At 42.2% G+C, this 18,531-nt stretch overlaps 1 protein-coding gene across 3 annotated transcripts in view; it reads right to left on the bottom strand.

Moving 5' to 3' along the window:
* Positions 1 to 5,164: 5,164 nt before the first annotated feature.
* LOC124042067 (polyamine-transporting ATPase 13A3-like) overlaps positions 5,165 to 18,531 on the bottom strand; it is a 50,834-nt gene continuing 37,467 nt past the window's right edge. For 2 of the 3 annotated variants that reach the window (XM_046360386.1, XM_046360384.1), the window contains exons 23-33: positions 17,493 to 17,572; positions 17,261 to 17,303; positions 16,556 to 16,665; positions 16,083 to 16,179; positions 15,855 to 15,927; positions 15,505 to 15,682; positions 14,909 to 15,090; positions 14,471 to 14,559; positions 14,252 to 14,332; positions 13,837 to 13,938; positions 5,165 to 8,188 (exon numbers count right to left, since the gene is read on the bottom strand). In XM_046360386.1, the coding sequence (XP_046216342.1) occupies positions 8,009 to 8,188; positions 13,837 to 13,938; positions 14,252 to 14,332; positions 14,471 to 14,559; positions 14,909 to 15,090; positions 15,505 to 15,682; positions 15,855 to 15,927; positions 16,083 to 16,179; positions 16,556 to 16,665; positions 17,261 to 17,303; positions 17,493 to 17,572 (1,215 nt within the window). In that variant the 3' untranslated portion in view covers positions 5,165 to 8,008. The remainder of the gene's footprint in view (positions 8,189 to 13,836; positions 13,939 to 14,251; positions 14,333 to 14,470; positions 14,560 to 14,908; positions 15,091 to 15,504; positions 15,683 to 15,854; positions 15,928 to 16,082; positions 16,180 to 16,555; positions 16,666 to 17,260; positions 17,304 to 17,492; positions 17,573 to 18,531) is intronic. The other variant, XM_046360387.1, reaches the window with a different exon arrangement.

Genomic DNA, 18,531 nt, shown 5'->3' with positions numbered 1-18,531 from the left:
CCAGTACCCAGTCAGTACCTAGCCAGTACCCAGTCAGTACCTAGCCACTACCTAGCCAGTACCCAGTCAGTACCTAGCCAGTACCCAGTCAGTACCCAGTCAGTACCCAGTCAGTACCTAGCCAGTACCCAGTCAGTACCTAGCCGGTACCCAGTCAGTACCCAGCCAATACCTAGCCAGTACCTAGCCGGTGCCCAGTCAGTACCTAGCCAGTACCCAGTCAGTACCCAGCCAGTACACAGTCAGTACCCAGCCAGTACCCAGTCAGTACCTAGCCAGTACCCAGTCAGTACCCAGCCGGTACCCAGTCGGTACCTAGCCGGTACCCAGTCGGTACCCAGCCAGTACCCAGTCAGTACCTAGCCAGTACCCAGCCGGTACCCAGTCAGTACCTAGCCAGTACCTAGCCAGTACCCAGTCAGTACCTAGCCAGTACCCAGCCAGTACCTAGCCAGTAATCAGTCAGTACCTAGCCAGTACCCAGCCGGTACCCAGTCAGTACCTAGCCAGTACCCAGTCAGTACCCAGGCAGTACCTAGCCAGTACCCAGCTTCTCCAAGTCCATATCCATGAGTGTGTCTGCTGAGGGATTTATGATTGTGAAGAAGGCCATTCTTACCAGTGAGGATGACTCACAAGACCCCTATTTTGGCCACTTACGCTATGAAAGAGACTTCTGGGACTGCCCTTTCAGCACTTGAGGACCTCTAGCTGAGCCCCCCCTTCACAAGGTAGATCAGCCTCACTGGGGGAGCTGTCCTGAAGGATGCCCTTGTCCCCGGGCCTCCCTCCCTTCTTCACCTGCCGGCTTAGTGTCTCATCACTTAGCTATGCACATAATCCCTGGTTAGTGCATGTGAGCCACTAGGCCTGGGCTCTGGCTCCCGGCCTCCCATTCTCACATGCTTGCTGGGTGGCTCCATGGTGGCCATGGCAACTCTCATCTTCTCATGACATTTGGGCCTCAGTCATAGGTCTACATTCTCTGGTCCCTGAGCGTTGTTTTCGGTCAGCTTTCTGTCTCTTTCTGTCATCTGTGTCCATTTGTATCTCTGACCCTTTATTTAACTATTCACCCCCGCAGTTTTCTATTTTTTGCATGCTATGCTCAAAGCCTGCGAGAATGGTCAGGGTTAGTGAAGTTATAAGTGATAGTTCACTCCAAAATGTCAGTTTGTCAGTGGTTTACATACCTCAAAATAGGTCTAATGTTGAGATGAGTCCATGCCGTGTGTGTATATGTCGTGATGCAATACTAGTTGTAGCATTTGGAACGTGCATTTGGTAATCCATGCCATGATTGGGAGTCCCATAGTACGGGGCACAATTGGCCCAGCGCTGTCCAGGTTTGGCTGGGGTAGGCCGTCATTGTAAATAAGAATTTGTTTTTAACTGTCTTGCCTAGTTAAATAAATCAAATAAAAATGTGCCATCCCATCCATGTAAAATTTAACCGTTTTTTTTGTTGCCCACACTGAACTTTTTTTTTAGCATGAGGACAATGTTGGCCACAGTACAACATCAACTACTGGTTTACTTTAATGCAACTGGTGGTCAAATGAAAATCTGACAATAAAAAAAAAAACATTGAGTCGGAGGTGTAAAATGAGAGCGTAAAACATACTGCAATCATTCATTGTGGCCCCTAAGTGCAGATCAGTTTACCCAACGGCTAGCCTTAACTATTAGGAGGGGGGGGGACTAAAAACCATCAGCCCTTGAGCAGGGTAACCTACAGCTCTGTTTGGCCCCACACTAACAAGTGTCAGTGATACCAGCCTGTCCTCCCCCTATGTGAATGCCATGTGAGAGGCGGCCCCATCCCTGCCCTGCCGCCTGAACACAAGGCCCTCCATTGACTTCTAACCTGTCGAGGGACCTGAGGAGACAAAAGGGCCCGGGGCGGGGCCCGTCCCTCCAACAAGGCGGTGAACAAACGCTAACACGGCTGCAACTGTCCACCCCCTGAATCACTGAATTCATTAACCAACCGCAGAACCCATTCAGGCCCATATCCCCCTGATAACAGAAGGGGACAGAGATGGCCATAAAGGATGGTGGCAGGAGCCTTGCTAAGGGGACAAGAGGGAGGAGAAGAGGCTTTGTGTCCGTCTGCTGGCCTACAGATCGTTGCAGGCCCGCTACCAGACATGGGCGTCTTTGTGTCATTGGTACAATGGGGCTAACCATAAGTGAGCAGCGGGCTAGCCTTGTGGCCCGACTATCAATCACTGTGATGGCCTTATGAGCGGGTCCACAGTTCCAAGTGAGGGTATCTTACTGTGACTTTTGATACTCTATCCTTGGAATAATGGGACCAATGTCGTCCAATACGTTGTCTCAAGTTCGCCCAAAAGCACCTTGAAGAACCTGGATGATCATCAAGACTCTTGGAAGAATGTTCTATGGACAGATGATTCAAAAGTATCACTTTTTGAACAACATGTGTCCTATTACGCCGGGTGAAAACCAAACACTGCATTCCACAGTAAGAAATTCCCCCCAACGGTCAAGCATGGTGGTGGTAGTGTGACGGTTTGGGATGCTTTGCTGCCTCAGGATCTGGACGACATTTCTAAATAGAAGGAACCATGAATTCTGGCATCGGTCAGTCATGTAACTATAGGCAGGACATTCCACAAGGCGTCCCAAGCCCCCAACTTTGGGAGAACAGTGAGAAATAAAGCCTGTGTTTGTGTGTGTTATTTAGGTCTTTCTATCCATCTTCATCTGTTACTGTCTGGAAACAAAATAATACAGGAAAGACTTACATCAAACATCTAATTCCACATGTGAGGCAACACTAGCCAGAAACCACACTGCTCTAAAGAAAGAGATCCTCATTCCAAAACGCCACTGTTGACCAAAAAGATGATCTTACAAGTGGACACATCAATTCATGACTCCTCCACCTCCTCATCCCCATCACCATGAATATCCCTCAATGGCCTCTTCTTGCCCTGATCTCTGGGAGATTCCATTCCTTTCACTGGCACTGAGCAGCCAGGCACCCCTCTCTTCTCTTTCAGGGTCCCCCTCTAAACCCTAAATCCACCCATTCACTGCTATGGGCCCTGATCTCCACATGAAATGATACCCTCTTACACTCTCTGGGCTTTAAAGCGCCAGGCAGCGAGGCGGCTGGGAAAGCTCATAATTGATCAGTAAGTGTGATCAGTAACTTGTGACCGTGGTCAGCCCCCCATGAAACCCACAGGAGTGTTTTAATATACAGATTTATTGGCAAATGGAATGGTTGTCAGAATGGAAGAAGGCATTTATGCAATCCTCTCTACAGAGCAAACACAAGAGAAAATATCATTATTGTAGACATTATTGTAGACATTTTCAGCAAATCACACATTCTTTGTGAGTTGTATCACAATGGAAAGGAAGTAATTAAAAGTAAACAATCGTTACAATTCATTTTCTTTCTTTTTTTGTGGTTCTGACTATCAGTAAGGCATTTAATGGATAGTTTAGTGAAATGACATACTTCGATTTGTTTTCTTACCTTGAAAGTTGTATATGGACAAGGAGACTGCAATCCACATTGTGGTTTTCTTAAACTAGCCACTGCCAACAAAGGCGAATATTAGCATATTCAGACTAAAAATCAATGAACGTCAATCTCCCCCTTTTATTGATGCCCAAATCATCTTAAAATAATTTAATATAATAATAATATATGCCATTTAGCAGACGCTTTTATCCAAAGCGTGTGCATACATTCTACATATGGGTGGTCCCGGGGATCGAACCCACTACCCTGGCGTTACAAGCGCCATGCTCTACCAACTGAGCTAACCAAGTCGTTGAACAATAAATTCTATTTAACAGATGATTTGAGCATGACATTTAAAAAGGTAAGGAAACAAATATCGAACTATTTAATTTCACTGAACTATCCCTTTAATACTTCTGGTGAGACCTTTACAGAGAGATATATTCAAAGTAATTGTTGACAAATGTTTAGGTCAATATCAACAAGCTTTGATGTTCACTACCGTTCAGAAGTTTAGGGTCACTTAGAAATGTCCTTGTTTTTTAAATAAAATCACATTTTTGTCCATAAAAATAACATGAAATTGATATGAAATACAGTGTAGTTAATGCTGGCAGCTTCATTAAATAGTACCAGCAAAACACCAGTCTCAACGTCCACAGTGAAGAGGCGACCCCGGGATGCTGGCCTTCTAGGCAGAATTGCAAAGAAAAAGACATATCCCAGACTGGCCAAAAAAAATAAAAGATTAAGATGGGCAAAAAAAACAGACACCGGACAGAGGAACTCTGCCTTGAAGGCCAGCATCCCGGAGTCGCCTCTTCACTGTTGACGTTGAGACTGGTGTTTTGCGGGTACTATTTAATGAAGCTGACAGTTGAGGACTTCTGAGGCGTCTGTTTCTCAAACTAGTCTATCTAATGTACTTGTCCTCTTTTGCAGTTGTGCACCGGGGCCTCCCACTCCTCTTTCTATTCTGGTTAGAGACAGTTTGCGCTGTTCTGTGAAGGGAGTAGTACACAGCGTTGTACAAGATGTTCAGTTTATTGGCAATTTCTTGCATGTAATAGTCTATTCTTGTTCTGAGAACTAAAGGCTAACGAGTTTCAGAAGAAAGTTCTTTGTTTCTGGACATGTTGAGCCTGTAATTGAACCCACAAATGCTGATGCTCCAGATACTCAACTAGTCTAAAGAAGGCCATTTTTATTGCTTTTTTTCAGCTGTGCTAACATAATTGCAAAAGGATTTTCTAATGATCAATTAGCCTTTAAAATGATAAACTTGGATTAGCTACCACAATGTGCCATTGGAACACAGGAGTGATGGTTGCTGATAATGGGCTTCTGTACGCCAATGTAGATATTCTATAAAAATAAAAGATAAAAGCTTTTTCCAGCTACAATAGTCATTTACAACATTTACAATGTCTACACTGTAATTCTGATCAATTTGATGTTATTTTAATGGAATTTTTTGTGTGCTTTTCTTTCAAAAACAAGGACATTTCTAAGTGACCCCAAACCTTTAAACGGTAGTGTATACTAGACAATACAGGTGATACATCAGTTGTAAACCATGTACTGTACAAATTGAAAAAAACAGATATTAAAATTAGCTGTTAATCTCACGAGAATATAAAATACAATCAAAATGTGATATCTTTTCAAAATAATTCCCTTTAATAAAAGCAGCATTTAGGTCAGGTGCAATGGTTTATAAATGTTACAAAATGTTACATCACCTCATTCCCACCCATCACCTCACTTGGATACTCTAGGTCCGCTATTCTACAGAGATCAATTGTTTCATATGAGGAGATGGTACAGAATGTCACCTTTTTAGAGTATTCACATACATATCCGTTTTATCGTTTAGAGATTAAAGTATTTGACGCCTTTAAAATGGGAGGACTAGATTCATAAAGTGCTTTCATTTCTAAATGGTAAAAGATATATATGAAAATACCTGAAAATAAAAGATGACTTGCTGTACTGTTCGCCTCATATGAAACATTTCATCTTAAATCCAAAATGCTAAAGTATAGAGCTGAATTAAAATGTTTTAGCTTCAGCGTCCAAATAAATACGTACAGGAGTGTACGTGCAGACACCCACCAGGTTTTTTCTGGATCAAAATTAGGGTTAGGATAGTGGCTGTGACGGGGGCGTGGTGAATAGTGAGGTTGCCGACTGAACATTTTAGAGGCCCTCTTGGCCGCAGAACAAAAATGTCCTGCAATTATACACATTTGTCATGATGTGAGAGAAGAATAATTTTCAATATACATTTTCATAAAATCTACACATTTTGCCATGGTTTATGCGTTGTTATGCTATCGGAGTGACTCAAACATAACAAACTCATTGGGGGCCCCATGACATGACAAAAATACTGAATGCATAATTTTTTGAATTTTTGATTCTCCCTAACGGGCTAGATTTTATTTGGGGTGATTGTTAGTTCTCAAAGATCATCATATATATATATATATATATGGTTTAAGTCATTTAAGTTTACACTGAAAATGTTTTTCCATCCCAATACATTTTTATTAAGTCTTGCCCAAGATTTTTCTATGCAGAAACAACCCTGCACACACACGCACAAACACACAGGCATCAGATCAACTCAAGTGTTCAGGTTTCACAAGAGTCACGGACACTCACATACTTCCACAGGAAGAATTACATTCATAAAGCGTAGCAAATTCTCAGAAAAACACAGCAATATATTATTGGTGCATTGGAATGTTATTCAATCTTGGCAAATACAGTAGTACCACTCACACTTAAAACACACACACAGTGCTTTCAAAATGCATAATCTGGGTGTGTTGATAAATTTGTTTTTAAAAATCCCTCCATTTCCCTCAGTACGGTCCTGTTCACACATGTTCTCTTTAACTCTTGACATTTCGTTGGAGCAGCAATCAAGGCAGGTGAGAAAGTGTTAGTGGACGATTCCATAGTTCTTAGTCTTTGTGAAGCTGAAAAATCAACCTGTGGTGAGTGCAAGGCAAGCCCTGTATTGGAAAGACATAATCTCTGGGCCTCGACACCAAGGCTAAACTAATAGCAAAAAGAAGGTGATAAATGCCCAGTATGGGCCAACCTGTCAGTAGTCATATTGCTGGGGTTCTATGTGTGGTTTGTGGGTTATGGGTAAGGACGGAGCAGTTAAGGTCTAGTTATGGTCAAGAAGTTGACAGGATCACAGTCTGATTGCAAGCTCATGATGTGATTTCACATGATTCTTTTTGTTTAGTCCTGGATATGGGGCTAGTTGTCCAGGCAATGGAAGGTTCTAGACTCGATATTGGTTATAAACCAGTCAGTTGTCCAGGCAATGGAAGGTTCTAGACTCGATATTGGTAATAAACTAGTCAGTTGTCCAGGCAATGGAAGGTTCTAGACACGATATTGGTTATAAACCAGTCAGTTGTCCAGGCAATGGAAGGTTCTAGACACGATATTGGTTATAAACCAGGTCAGTTGTCCAGGCAATGGAAGGCTCTAGACTCGATATTGATTATAAACCAGGTCAGTTGTCCAGGCAATGGAAGGTTCTAGACTCGATATTGGTTCTAAACTAGGCACGGGACGATATCAGTATTGCGATACTTGGTATTATCTTGGATAGGAAAAACGAAGCAGATTTAACTTCTTTAGGAAAACAGCCCTTATGTTGAAGTCACATTTATTGATTTTCCTAGCTATAGATGGGTTAGCTGACAATGTCACGAAAACGATGCACACACATCAAATGGGGCAGAAGTCTGTAAGTGACTCATTTCACTTAGTTTCATCTTCTTGATACCATGTCTTGTTTTGAGGTGTTTTGACTGATTTCATGTCAATGCTAATATGGCTGAAATTCGCTAGCTAGCTAACAACTGTTACAATGTATTTGAGAGACAAGTGCTCATTGTGCAAATGGATTTTGGTTTTCAATAAACATTGGAGAATAAATATAGTTGACATGTCAACAATCTAAGCCAACCCATCAGTTTTTCCTCATAGTTACGCACGCGTCCGTTTTGTTACTCAACAACCAACCTGCCTATTGCAGAAAATATTTGACTTACAGCAGGTTTTTAAAATACCTAAGAGTTTGGTCTGCTTCATGTTTTCATTTTTGCCATGGAAATAATATTGCTATACTGGTATCATCACAGCCCTACTTGTCCAGGCAAAGGAAGGTTCTATACTTGATACTGGTAATAAACCTGGTCCGGGGAATGGAAGGTCCTAGACTGGGTACTGTATGCCTCCCGAGTTGCACAGTGGTCTAAGACACTGCATCTCAGTGCTAGTGGCATCACTGGAGACCCTGGTTCGATCCCAGACTGTATCACAACTGGCCATGATAAGGAGTACCATAGGGCGGCGCACAATTGGCCCAGCGTCGTCCGGGTTAGGGGAGGGTGTGGCCGGGGTAGGCAGTCATTGTAAATAAGATTTTTTTAATTAACTGACATGCCTGGTTAAATATATTTTTTTGTGTCACATGCTGACAGTGTGGAGGGGGGTGCTGGTGGTGTAGGTGACGGTAGCAGGTTTGGGGGGCCAGTCGGGGTCCTCCTGCAGCTCCTGGGCGACTTGCATGTAGCGCACTCTGGGGGTCTTCCCCTTCCGACAGAACAGCCAGGAGAGGAACGCCGTGCACCAACGCTCATTAGCAGACTAGAAATAGTACATACACAAATCAAACAAGAAAACAGCAGACCACAGTAGGGTGATTCCTCACCAAACTAGGACAAAACAAAAACAAAAAGACTTGGTTTGGGGGATTTTCACCAAATTTGGCGACATAGAAAGGTCCTTTGGAGGAAGGATTTGACACAGTGGGGTGTGCAATTACTGACACCCTTGATAAAGATGAGCAATAATGACTGTATGAAATAAATAATTCAAATACTGAGCTATATTGTATGTTCCAAAAAAATGGGGAAATTATACAATATCTCAGAGAAATATTTTTTTTTCTCCCCAAAAGTTAGGTGCGAACCCAGGGACTCTGATGGCACAGCTGGCGCTGCAGTACAGCACCCTTAACCACTGCGCCACCCGGGAGGCCAATAATATTGTTTCTAAACACTTCTACATTAATGTGGATGCTACCATGATTACATCTGAATCAAAGTTGTGAATTGTGAATAATGATCAGTGAGAGAGCTGGAGGGTCAAAGATCATACCCGCATGACATACTTATTTTATAGTCATTATTGTTAATCTTTTTCAAGCGTGTCAATATTTTCGAACCCCACTGTCTATTTGACATTTGTATCTTAAAGCATGATTGAGAAATAATTAATTGAAGTTGGAATAATTATGGCATTTCGGCATTACCCAGGCCTCCTTTAAGACTCCATAATGTTTCATCTGTAGGGGCTACAAAGCAAAAAATGGGTGTCATACCACTTGCTATGTAATACTATACTATATATGCCATTTAGCAGAGCTTTTATCCAAAGCGACTTACAGTCATGTGTGCATACATTCTACGTATGGGTGGTCCCGGGAATCGAACCCACTAACCTGGCGTTACAAGCGCCATGCTCTACCAACTGAGCTACAGAAGGACTATTAGTAGTATTTTGTTTTTAATAACAATTAATTACATACATTCATGAATATTTGAAAAATATCAACTTTAATATTTAATAAATATAAACTGGGTGGTTTGAGCTACATTTAGAGTTATTATCCAATTTGTTACATGCTGACCAGACCGGACACGTCGCATGCGCGAGAGTCGCAAATTAAATTTAGAAATCCATGTTATTAAATTATTGCACCCACACTGCTTGCGCGCGCCAACGAGAGTCTGCGACACCAAGGGCTAAGATACCTCATTCCTATTTCTGACGCAGATCGCACTGAAAGTCCTGCCTCTCCCATCTCCTCATTGGTTATACCCATGTGGGTGACTGAAAGACGAACTGTTTTGCCGGTAGTTGTGGTAATACAATGAAAGTTTAGATGCGATCACCATAGAAGTTAAACGATGAAAAAGCCTGGAATGAGGAGAGATGACTAGAAACGATTCAATTTTTTTGTTGGAGTACAGGTCCTTGTGCATTTCAGGTAAAATAACAACTCAATGTTTATATCCCAGGACAAACTAGCTAACAACAGCAAGCTAGCTAAATAGGACAAATTAACGTTAGCTAGCAAGTGCATGCTAACTAGCTAAATTGCCATACATGTTTAATGATTTTCGACCTGTCCCCAAATTAAGGTCATTGGTTCAGAGTTTGTTTTGATATTTTAACCTGCTTGTCGTGATCGCGTTTGGTGTGGGGGGGGGGCAAAATAAATGTGCGTTTAATGTTCCGTGTTAGCGTTACCTACAGAGTGAATGTGAAAATGGATTCTAAAATGGTCGCCCTCTGCTGGTGATTTGCAGGATGTGCAATGATGCAAGTAAAAGGAGGGCTGTAGTAATTGGTTAGATTGCCTACTATGCCAATTTCTCTGTATAAAATGGGCCATAATTTAGAGCAGTGGTACTCCTTATTTTGTGGCTTGCGGTGATTTTCCTATTTTCCATTCCATTCATAATACGTAACAATGATACAATTTCAATTCAATGTGATTAATGCAGGCCTGAATCACTTTATTGAATATATATTGTTCCCTGGACGGCAGATAGATGGTAGTATGTCGCAGCTGTTGAACAGAAAGGCCGAAATAGAACGTAACTGCTCAGCTACGGCGACCAACATCAGTTTGCTACTAGCTAATTTTGCACTCTAGTAGACATGGATCGATTTATTGTATAAAAAAAAAGAAACGTAAATCTATTGACAATGAAAATGAGGTGAAAGAGCTGGAGAACAACGTGACAGCTATGCACGAACAACCACCGGAGAGCCAGGAAAATCAGGAAGATGGGGGCAGGGAAATGCAGCTAGATAACATGGCTAGTAACATGGGTCCGGTGGCAAAAAAAGTAACTTTTTTTTTGTACTGTATAATGGGATTAGCTCACTTTGACAAATAAGACAGACGGCAGTCAATTGTTTTAAACGAGCAAATTTAGAGCTACATTTCCAGTCACATCATGCCCACATATCAGCCGCAAAGCAACCTAAGAAATAACAAAATAGCGCAGCTAAAAGGACAACAACAAATGATGGACAGATATGTTGCAGGGAAAACGACAGAGGCAACATGAGATGGCTTGGATACTAGCGGTATCTGCTCAAATCTGGCATCAAATATTTTCGCTCATCCAGGCTACCTGCCACCCCATGTGTATGTGCTGTACATCAAATCAATTGCATGTGCTCTATTGCTCAGAATTTGCTCTCAATTGATATTATTGGAAGAAAAAGTACAACAATTTAAAGATCTGTGCGGACCTCTGAATGATTGTCTCAACCCAAAGTGGCCCACTTACAAAACATATTGATTAACACTGACTTAAGAGTATATTATGTTCAACAATATATTGAATAATTAGTCAAATATTTTCAATATTGATGTTTATATTTTTTTATAGGCTGACCAATGTAAAATTGTTATGGAAATCAAAATACTACTCATATCACAAAGCCAGCAGTAAAGCTTCATACAACACTTTTTGGCTTTGTAGCACCACATTATTACTCAATTACGCTTTCAGATACAAAAGGTCAAATATATGTCAACATTCCTTCCTCCGAAAGGAACCTTCTATGGATTGTAAGTCGCTCTGGATAAGAAAGTCTGCTAAATGACTTAAATGTAATGTAATGATTATATTTAGTAAAAATCCCCCAAATCATGGTCTTTTTCCCCCTAGTTTCGTGAGCAATTGCCCAGTATCAGCATAGACCACAGTTGCCTTTAGTGGAGTACAATTCTACGCATGTTGCTAATCTCATGTTATTTGACACATTTTGCAATGAGGCTAAGAGAAAATGTTGTTGCTTCAAAGCTCATTTCCAGCAATTCTACACATATTGGCATGGGGCAGAGACAAAAATGCACCGTTTTATAGTTAATAGCATGCTATTCTACACATTTTGCAATGAGGCTGAGAGAATTTAGATTTTTTTTAAGCAAATGTCCTGTAATTCTCATTTTTGCTATGGCTTATGACCTGTTCATATGCTTTCTGGGGAGGGGGTTTGGAGACCTCCAGGGTTCTGGGGGGGGGGTTTGGAGACCTCCAGGGTTCTGCGGGGGGATTGGAGACCTCCAGGGTTCGGGGGGGGGGGGGGTTGGAGACCTCCAAGGTTCTTGGGGCAACCTTGCAGTGGTGTGTGGTACGCCAGCGGTTGCTTTTCAAATGCTACAGAAAGTATTTTTATTCCTAGTAATAATGCATGATACAGAGCATTCGGTAAGTATTCAGACCCTGACTTTTTCCACATTTTGTTACGATACAGCCTTATTCTAAAATTGATTAAATAGTTTTTTTCCCTCATCAATTTAAACACAATACCCCATAATGACAAAGCAAAAACTGATTTTTAGAAGATTTATAAAAAACTTTAAAAAAAACTGAAATATCACATTTACATAAGTATTCAGACCCTTTACTCAGTACCTTGTTGAAGCACCTTTGGCAGCGATTACAGCCTTGAGTGTTCTTGTGTATGACGCTATAAGCTTGTCACACTTGTATTTGGGGAGTTTCTCCCATTCTCTGCAGATCCTCTCAAGCTGGGGCGTTGGGCCAGTAACTGAAAGGTTGCTAGATCGAATTCCCAAGCTGCCCCTGAACAAGGAAGTTAACCCACTCATAGGCCATCATTGTAAATAAGAAATAAGAATTTGTTCTTAACTGACTTGCCTAGTTAAATAAATCAAAAGCTCTGTCAGGTTGGATGGGGAGTGTTGCTGCACAGCTATTTTCAAGTCTCTTCAGAGATGTTCTTTTTTATTAATTTTTTTATTTAAATTTTTAAAATTTTACCCCTTTTTCTCCCCAATTTCGTGGTATACAATTGTTGTAGTAGCTACTATCTTGTCTCATCGCTACAACTCCCGTACAGGCTCGGGAGAGACGAAGGTTGAAAGTCATGCGTCCTCCGATACACAACCCAACCAGCCGTACTGCTTCTTAACACAGCGCACATCCAACCCGGAAGCCAGCCGCACCAATGTGTCGGAGGGTACACCGTGCACCTTGGTTAGCGCTCACTGCGCCCGGCCCACCACAGGAGTCACTGGTGCGCAATGAGACAAGGACATCCCTACCGACCAAGCCCTCCCTAACCCAGACGACACTAGGCCAATTGTGTGTCGCCCCACGGACCTCCCGGTCGTGGCCGGTTACGACAGAGCCTGGGCGCAAACCCAGGGACTCTGATGGCACAGCTGGCGCTGCAGTACAGCGCCCTTAACCACTGCAACACCCGGGAGGCTCTTCAGAGATGTTCAATTGGGTTCAAGTCCAGGCTCTAGTTGGGCCACTCAAGGACATTCAGAGACTTGTCCCGAAGCCACTCCTGCGTTGCCTGTGCTTAGGATTATTGTCCTGTTGACCCAGTCTCCAGACCAAAGAGTTCAATCTTGGTTTCATCAGACCAGATAATCTTGTTTCTCGTGGTCTGAGAGTTTTTAGGTGCCTTTTGGCAAACTCCTAAGTGGGCTGTCATGTGACATTTACTGAGGAGTGGCTTCCATCTGTCCACTCTACCATAAAGGCCTAATTGGTGGAGTGCGGCAGAGATGGTTGACTTTCTGGAAGGTTCTCAGTCAGAGTGACCATCGGCCCTTTTCCCCCGATTGCTCAGTTTGGCCAAGCAGCCAGCTCTAGGAAGAGTCTTGGTGGTTCCAAACTTCTTCCATTGAAGAATGCTGGAGGCCAATGTGTTCTTGGGGACCTTAAATGCTGCAGAAATGTTTTGCTACCCATCTCCAGATCTGTGCCTCGACACAATCCTGTCTCGGAGCTATATGGACAATTCCTTCAACCTCACTGCTTGGTTTTTGCTCTAACAGGCACTGTCAACTGTTGGACTTTATATAGACAGGTGTGTGCCTTTCCAAATCATGTCCAATCAAATGAATGTACTACAGGTAAACATCTCACAGGTGATCAATGGAAACAGGATGCACCGGAGCTCAATTTCAAGTCTCACAGCAAAGGGTCTGAATAATTATTTAAATAAGGTATTTTTAAAAGCCTGTTTTCGCAAGCCTATTTTCATTATGTCATTTATGGGGTATTGTGTGTAAATTGATGAGGAAAATGTTTTATTTAATCAATTTGAGAATAATAACAACTAACAACTACTATGGGTCATAGTGGGGGGGGGGGGGGGGGGACAACTACTTGATCTACAAAGTGAATGAGAACAAGATAAAGGGGCAAAGCCTAAACATTCCCAACCTGAGGTGTGAGAGTAGCGGAGGTGACGGCCATGCCATCGCTGCCCCCCTGCTTGTCTCGACTGAACACCAGCTTCCATAAGATGATGTCAAGGACCAAAGTCTAAGGAAGATTTCATTGGGCAGGAGTGAAAACAAAATGGCTGCTGATCGTCCACAATTAGGGGGTGATGATCAGGTTATGAGCAAAGACAAGGATGTCACTCAGAACAACAGTCAAAAATAAAAGCACACATTAATTAAGAAATATTGATTCAATGTGGTTGTTATATTTGATTATTGAGGGATTGTATCAATTGATTGGATTGGTGTCATTTAATAATCAAATGTCTACATGCAAGATTCTCAACAAGCTGAATCCTGTAGAGACAGATTGTAGGGTGAATACACATGAAGTTCCCTATAGCATACTGTACCTCCAATAGGAAAGACACAGCAGCGTTCACTAGGACAATGATGACCACTGTTATGCGCCATTCATGGGGAACACACACAATCTACGGGGAAAGAGCGCAATGGGATGGGGTTAGCTAGTCTCAAGACAAAAGCGTCACAAGGCAAAGCATACACTACACCACACCACATCATGCCAGGCAATGGCAGCCATTTTGGGTAGGCCATTTTGTCTCACTCACCTCCAGGAAATTGTCGATGGCAGGAACAGGATACAGCATGATCATGAAGAGGAATATGTACAGAGCCATACAGGAAAGCATGAACGGCCCTATTGACATTGGTACAAACAAAATGAGGTCACCAGTAACTAGGCCATTTTGCTGCTCATATGGACAATTTTATATAATTAGTGTCGGGGTCAATTACATTTAAATTCCAGTCAATTCTGGAAGTACACTGAAATTTCAATGCTTTTCAATGAGGAACATTTGGAAATTAAAATTGAATTTGGTTAACTTTCTGAATTGACTGGAATTAAAGCCCAGATTGACAAATCAATACAGTAAACCATAGCTTTATAGTAAATGTTAGCTCTATGTCAAACAATAACATTAGCATCTTAAATCTGCTGTTACTGTGGATTCAAACACAGTTGACAATACACAAGTGGAGCTTACAGTTTTTATAGCTTGGCTGTCTGAAAGGTTTTCCCTTGGAGAAGATGATGGCCACTGCCAGGTACTGGAAGGAGGAGACGTAGAAGAGTGTAGTGTTCTCATAGTTCCTGATGTTCTTGTGGTCGACATGTGACGTTATGTTTGGACCATGGGTGAGATTGGTACTGGAAACATTACAGGCACTGTTGAAGAGAAACTTGGGTTAGCATGAAGATAACTTTCTTGGACATAATTACATGGGCCAGCTATTGTACCTCAGATTGTTTCCAGGATATGCCAAGACCGCAACTGTCGTCCAGAGCAAAGGTCTAAGAGTCTATTGACCTTTAGATGGACTGGTGGAGTACCCCTTATCAATCCCTTAGACCCCCAGATAACTTTCTTGGACTTCTGGATTAATTTGTTGGACCATCTGAGGTTGTGTCCTACAATTCTTTTTTGGACTTTCCTTATAAAGTAAGTGTCTCAGATCATTTTGGATCATATATATATGGTCCAGATGACCTTTTGGACCATCAGATAACTTTTGGGGTCATAAATAGCCAAATAGGTGTCCCAGATTCCTTCCCCCACAGCACAGGTAGTGCAGTACTCACTCTGAGAGGGGCGTCCATTTCTCGTACCAGTTCTGGCCCCGGACCCAGAGGAAGGCCAGGATCTGGAAGGCCAGACAGGTGAGGATCTGGGTCAGCACGGAGAACAGCAGAGGGCCTGAGATTAGACTGGACGGGGGGCGCTGCGCCACCAGAACCTTCCACGCCGGGTTCAGACTCACTTACAATAAATAATAAACAATAGGAAATCAGTAAATGGCAGTACATTTTTAATCAATTTTAGTCATTAATTTCAGTGATACAGCAATTAGGATGTGAATATTTGAGTCCCCATAAAGAAACTATCAATGTCTGCTTGGATACTCAACTCAAGTAATGCTGTAATTACTCACTTGTGAAGGCAATGATCAGAATGATAGCAACGTCAATGAAGAGGAACTGGAAGTCTCCCAGGTTGCTGAGGATCTAGAACATGGAGACACAACCCCTTAAAACTGATCTCAAACCAGTCATTACCGTATTCATCAGTTGATCATAGCAGCTACACTTATCTCAAACTAGCCGTTATCATGTTTTTCAGTTGAGCTTAGTAGCTAAACTGATCTGGGACCAGTACTCACAGAGTAGAGGAGCGTGACACTGAGGTACTGGATGATGCTGTACAGGGCCATGAACTTGAACACACAGAAGGAGGTGATGAGAGCAGCTCTCCCCTCTCTGTGGAGAAACAACAGGCCATCATTCAGACTGGCAACTCTGAGACTACTTTGATATAGCACTTCAAATACTTCAACAGATACATTTTATTCCACAGACAGATATTTGACAGGTACTTGTGCCAAGTAATTTATAACAACTGTATAAAGACTGTCAAATAAAGAGACATTTGATATTGTTGATGAAAAGGGATGCCATTTCCTCTATAGGTTTATTCCAAGATTCCTGCCTTCCAGGGAGTTGTCTCTGGCCACTGTGCTTCTGCCTCTGCGTTGCTTGCTCTTTGGTGTTTTAGGCTTGGGTTACTGTAAAGCACTGTGACAACTGATGATGTAAAAAAGGCTTTATAAAAAACATCTGATTGATGCTACAGTACCTAATGAGGTTGGGCACACAGGAGATGTTGGCGGTGGAGGAGGTGAAGGGGGAGGCGACCGAGGCCTCCAGCTCTGACAGAGAGATCCCACTGTGAGCTCTCTTTAGGGCCTGGAGATAGCAGAGGGAGGAGGGGAGGTCACTCGATGTGCTCCAAATAATTGCTTGGAACATTGGTTGTGGGTTTAATTCCCATGGAGGCCAGGTGAAAGGTAATAGCCTGTCTGCTAAAATACATTTTATAGCAAAGTTAAAAGAGGGCGGCATTACAGGATAGAGACATCTGTTCCTAATAGTGGCGTCATGAGAATACTGCCCACTTATGGAATCTACTGACCAATGTCATACTGCTTGAACTGTGTAGTTTGAAAACAGCTGATCCTATAGTCTGAACAGTGGCCCTGATCATAGAAACACTAATCTGCCCCATTCAAGCATTCTTTACAGCAAATCAAATCAATATATGCCATTTAGCAGCTGATCCTATGCAAAACAACTTACAATCATGTGTGCATGCATTTTACATAAGGATGGTCCCGGGAATCCAACCCACTATCCTGGTGTTGCAAGCGCCATGCTCTACCAACTGAGCTACAAAGGACCATACTAATTGTAGTAAAACATGCTTTTAAATTATGAGATGAAAAACACTGAGTACATCTCTTCAGAACTGTAGTACACATAAAAATTACAACCCCATACTTACGCCACAGTCATTGGCACCATCACCACACATCCCTACAGTATAGCTGCAAGGGCAAAAAAATAAGATTAAAGCCAAGTGGTCAACATATTATTTCACTGGATGACAGAAATGTAGCATAATGTAGTTTCCCAGTAAGCACAAGACGTGATTCCAAAAGGACGTATTTTCATCCAAAAATAACTATTTTGAACGCCTTGTGCTTGTAGGGGTTAGTGCTGAAGAGGAGACTCACTCCACACTCTGTAGGACCTCTACCAGCTGAGTCTTCTGGTCAGGAGCCATGCGGGCGAAAATTGTGGCATGCAGTGCCAGCTACAGCACCACCCAGTGGACAGACAGAGCATAACACTAGCATCAAATAACGTGGTATTAGTGTGACTAAAGCTGCGTTTACACATGCAGCTCAATTCTGATCTTTTGCCCAATTAATGACAAAAGAGTTGATCTGATTGGACAAAAGACCAATCAGTGGAAAAATATCTGAATTCGGCTGCCTGTGTAAACAGAGCCATGATGTCCATAATTTTTTTTATTTAACCAGGTAGGCTAGTTGAGAACAAGTTCTCATTTGCAACTGCCGACCTGGCCAAGATAAAGCATAGCAATTCGACACATACAACAACACAGAGTTACACATGGAATAAACAAAACATACAGTCAATAATACAGTAGAACAAACAAAACAAAGTCTATTTACAGTGAGTGCAAATGAGGTAAGTTAAAACCTGTTGAAACTAGGGGGCACTATTTTATTTTTTTGAAAAATAACGTTCCCAAAGTAAACTGCCTATTTCTCAGGACCAGATGCTAGAATATGCATATAATTCACAGCTTAGGATAGAAAACACTAAAGTTTCCAAAACGGTAAAAATATTGTCTGTGAGTATAACAGAACTGATATTGCAGGCGAAATCCTGAGAAAAATCCAATCAGGAAGTGACCCTTATTTTGAAACCCCTGTCTTTCTATGCATCCCTATTGCCCATTGAAAGGGATATCAACCAGATTCCTTTTTCTATGTCTTCCCTAAGGTGTTTACAGCCTTTAGACGTAATTTCACGCCTTTATGTTGAAGAATGAGCGTAAACGAACACATTGCGTAAGTGGCCAGCTGATGGCTCTCAGAGTGATTCTTGCGTAAAAGAGAGAGGTAGCCATTTTTCCTCCCGGTCCTACTGAAAAGACAACTGTCCCGGTTGATATATTATCGAATAGATATTTGAAAAACACCTTGAGGATTGATTATAAAAAATGTTTGCCATGTTTCTGTC

This window comes from Oncorhynchus gorbuscha, linkage group LG08 (genome assembly GCF_021184085.1).
Source record: "Oncorhynchus gorbuscha isolate QuinsamMale2020 ecotype Even-year linkage group LG08, OgorEven_v1.0, whole genome shotgun sequence".
NCBI classification, from domain to species: Eukaryota; Metazoa; Chordata; class Actinopteri; order Salmoniformes; family Salmonidae; genus Oncorhynchus; species Oncorhynchus gorbuscha.
This window is presented reverse-complemented; position numbering and strand designations above follow the sequence as displayed.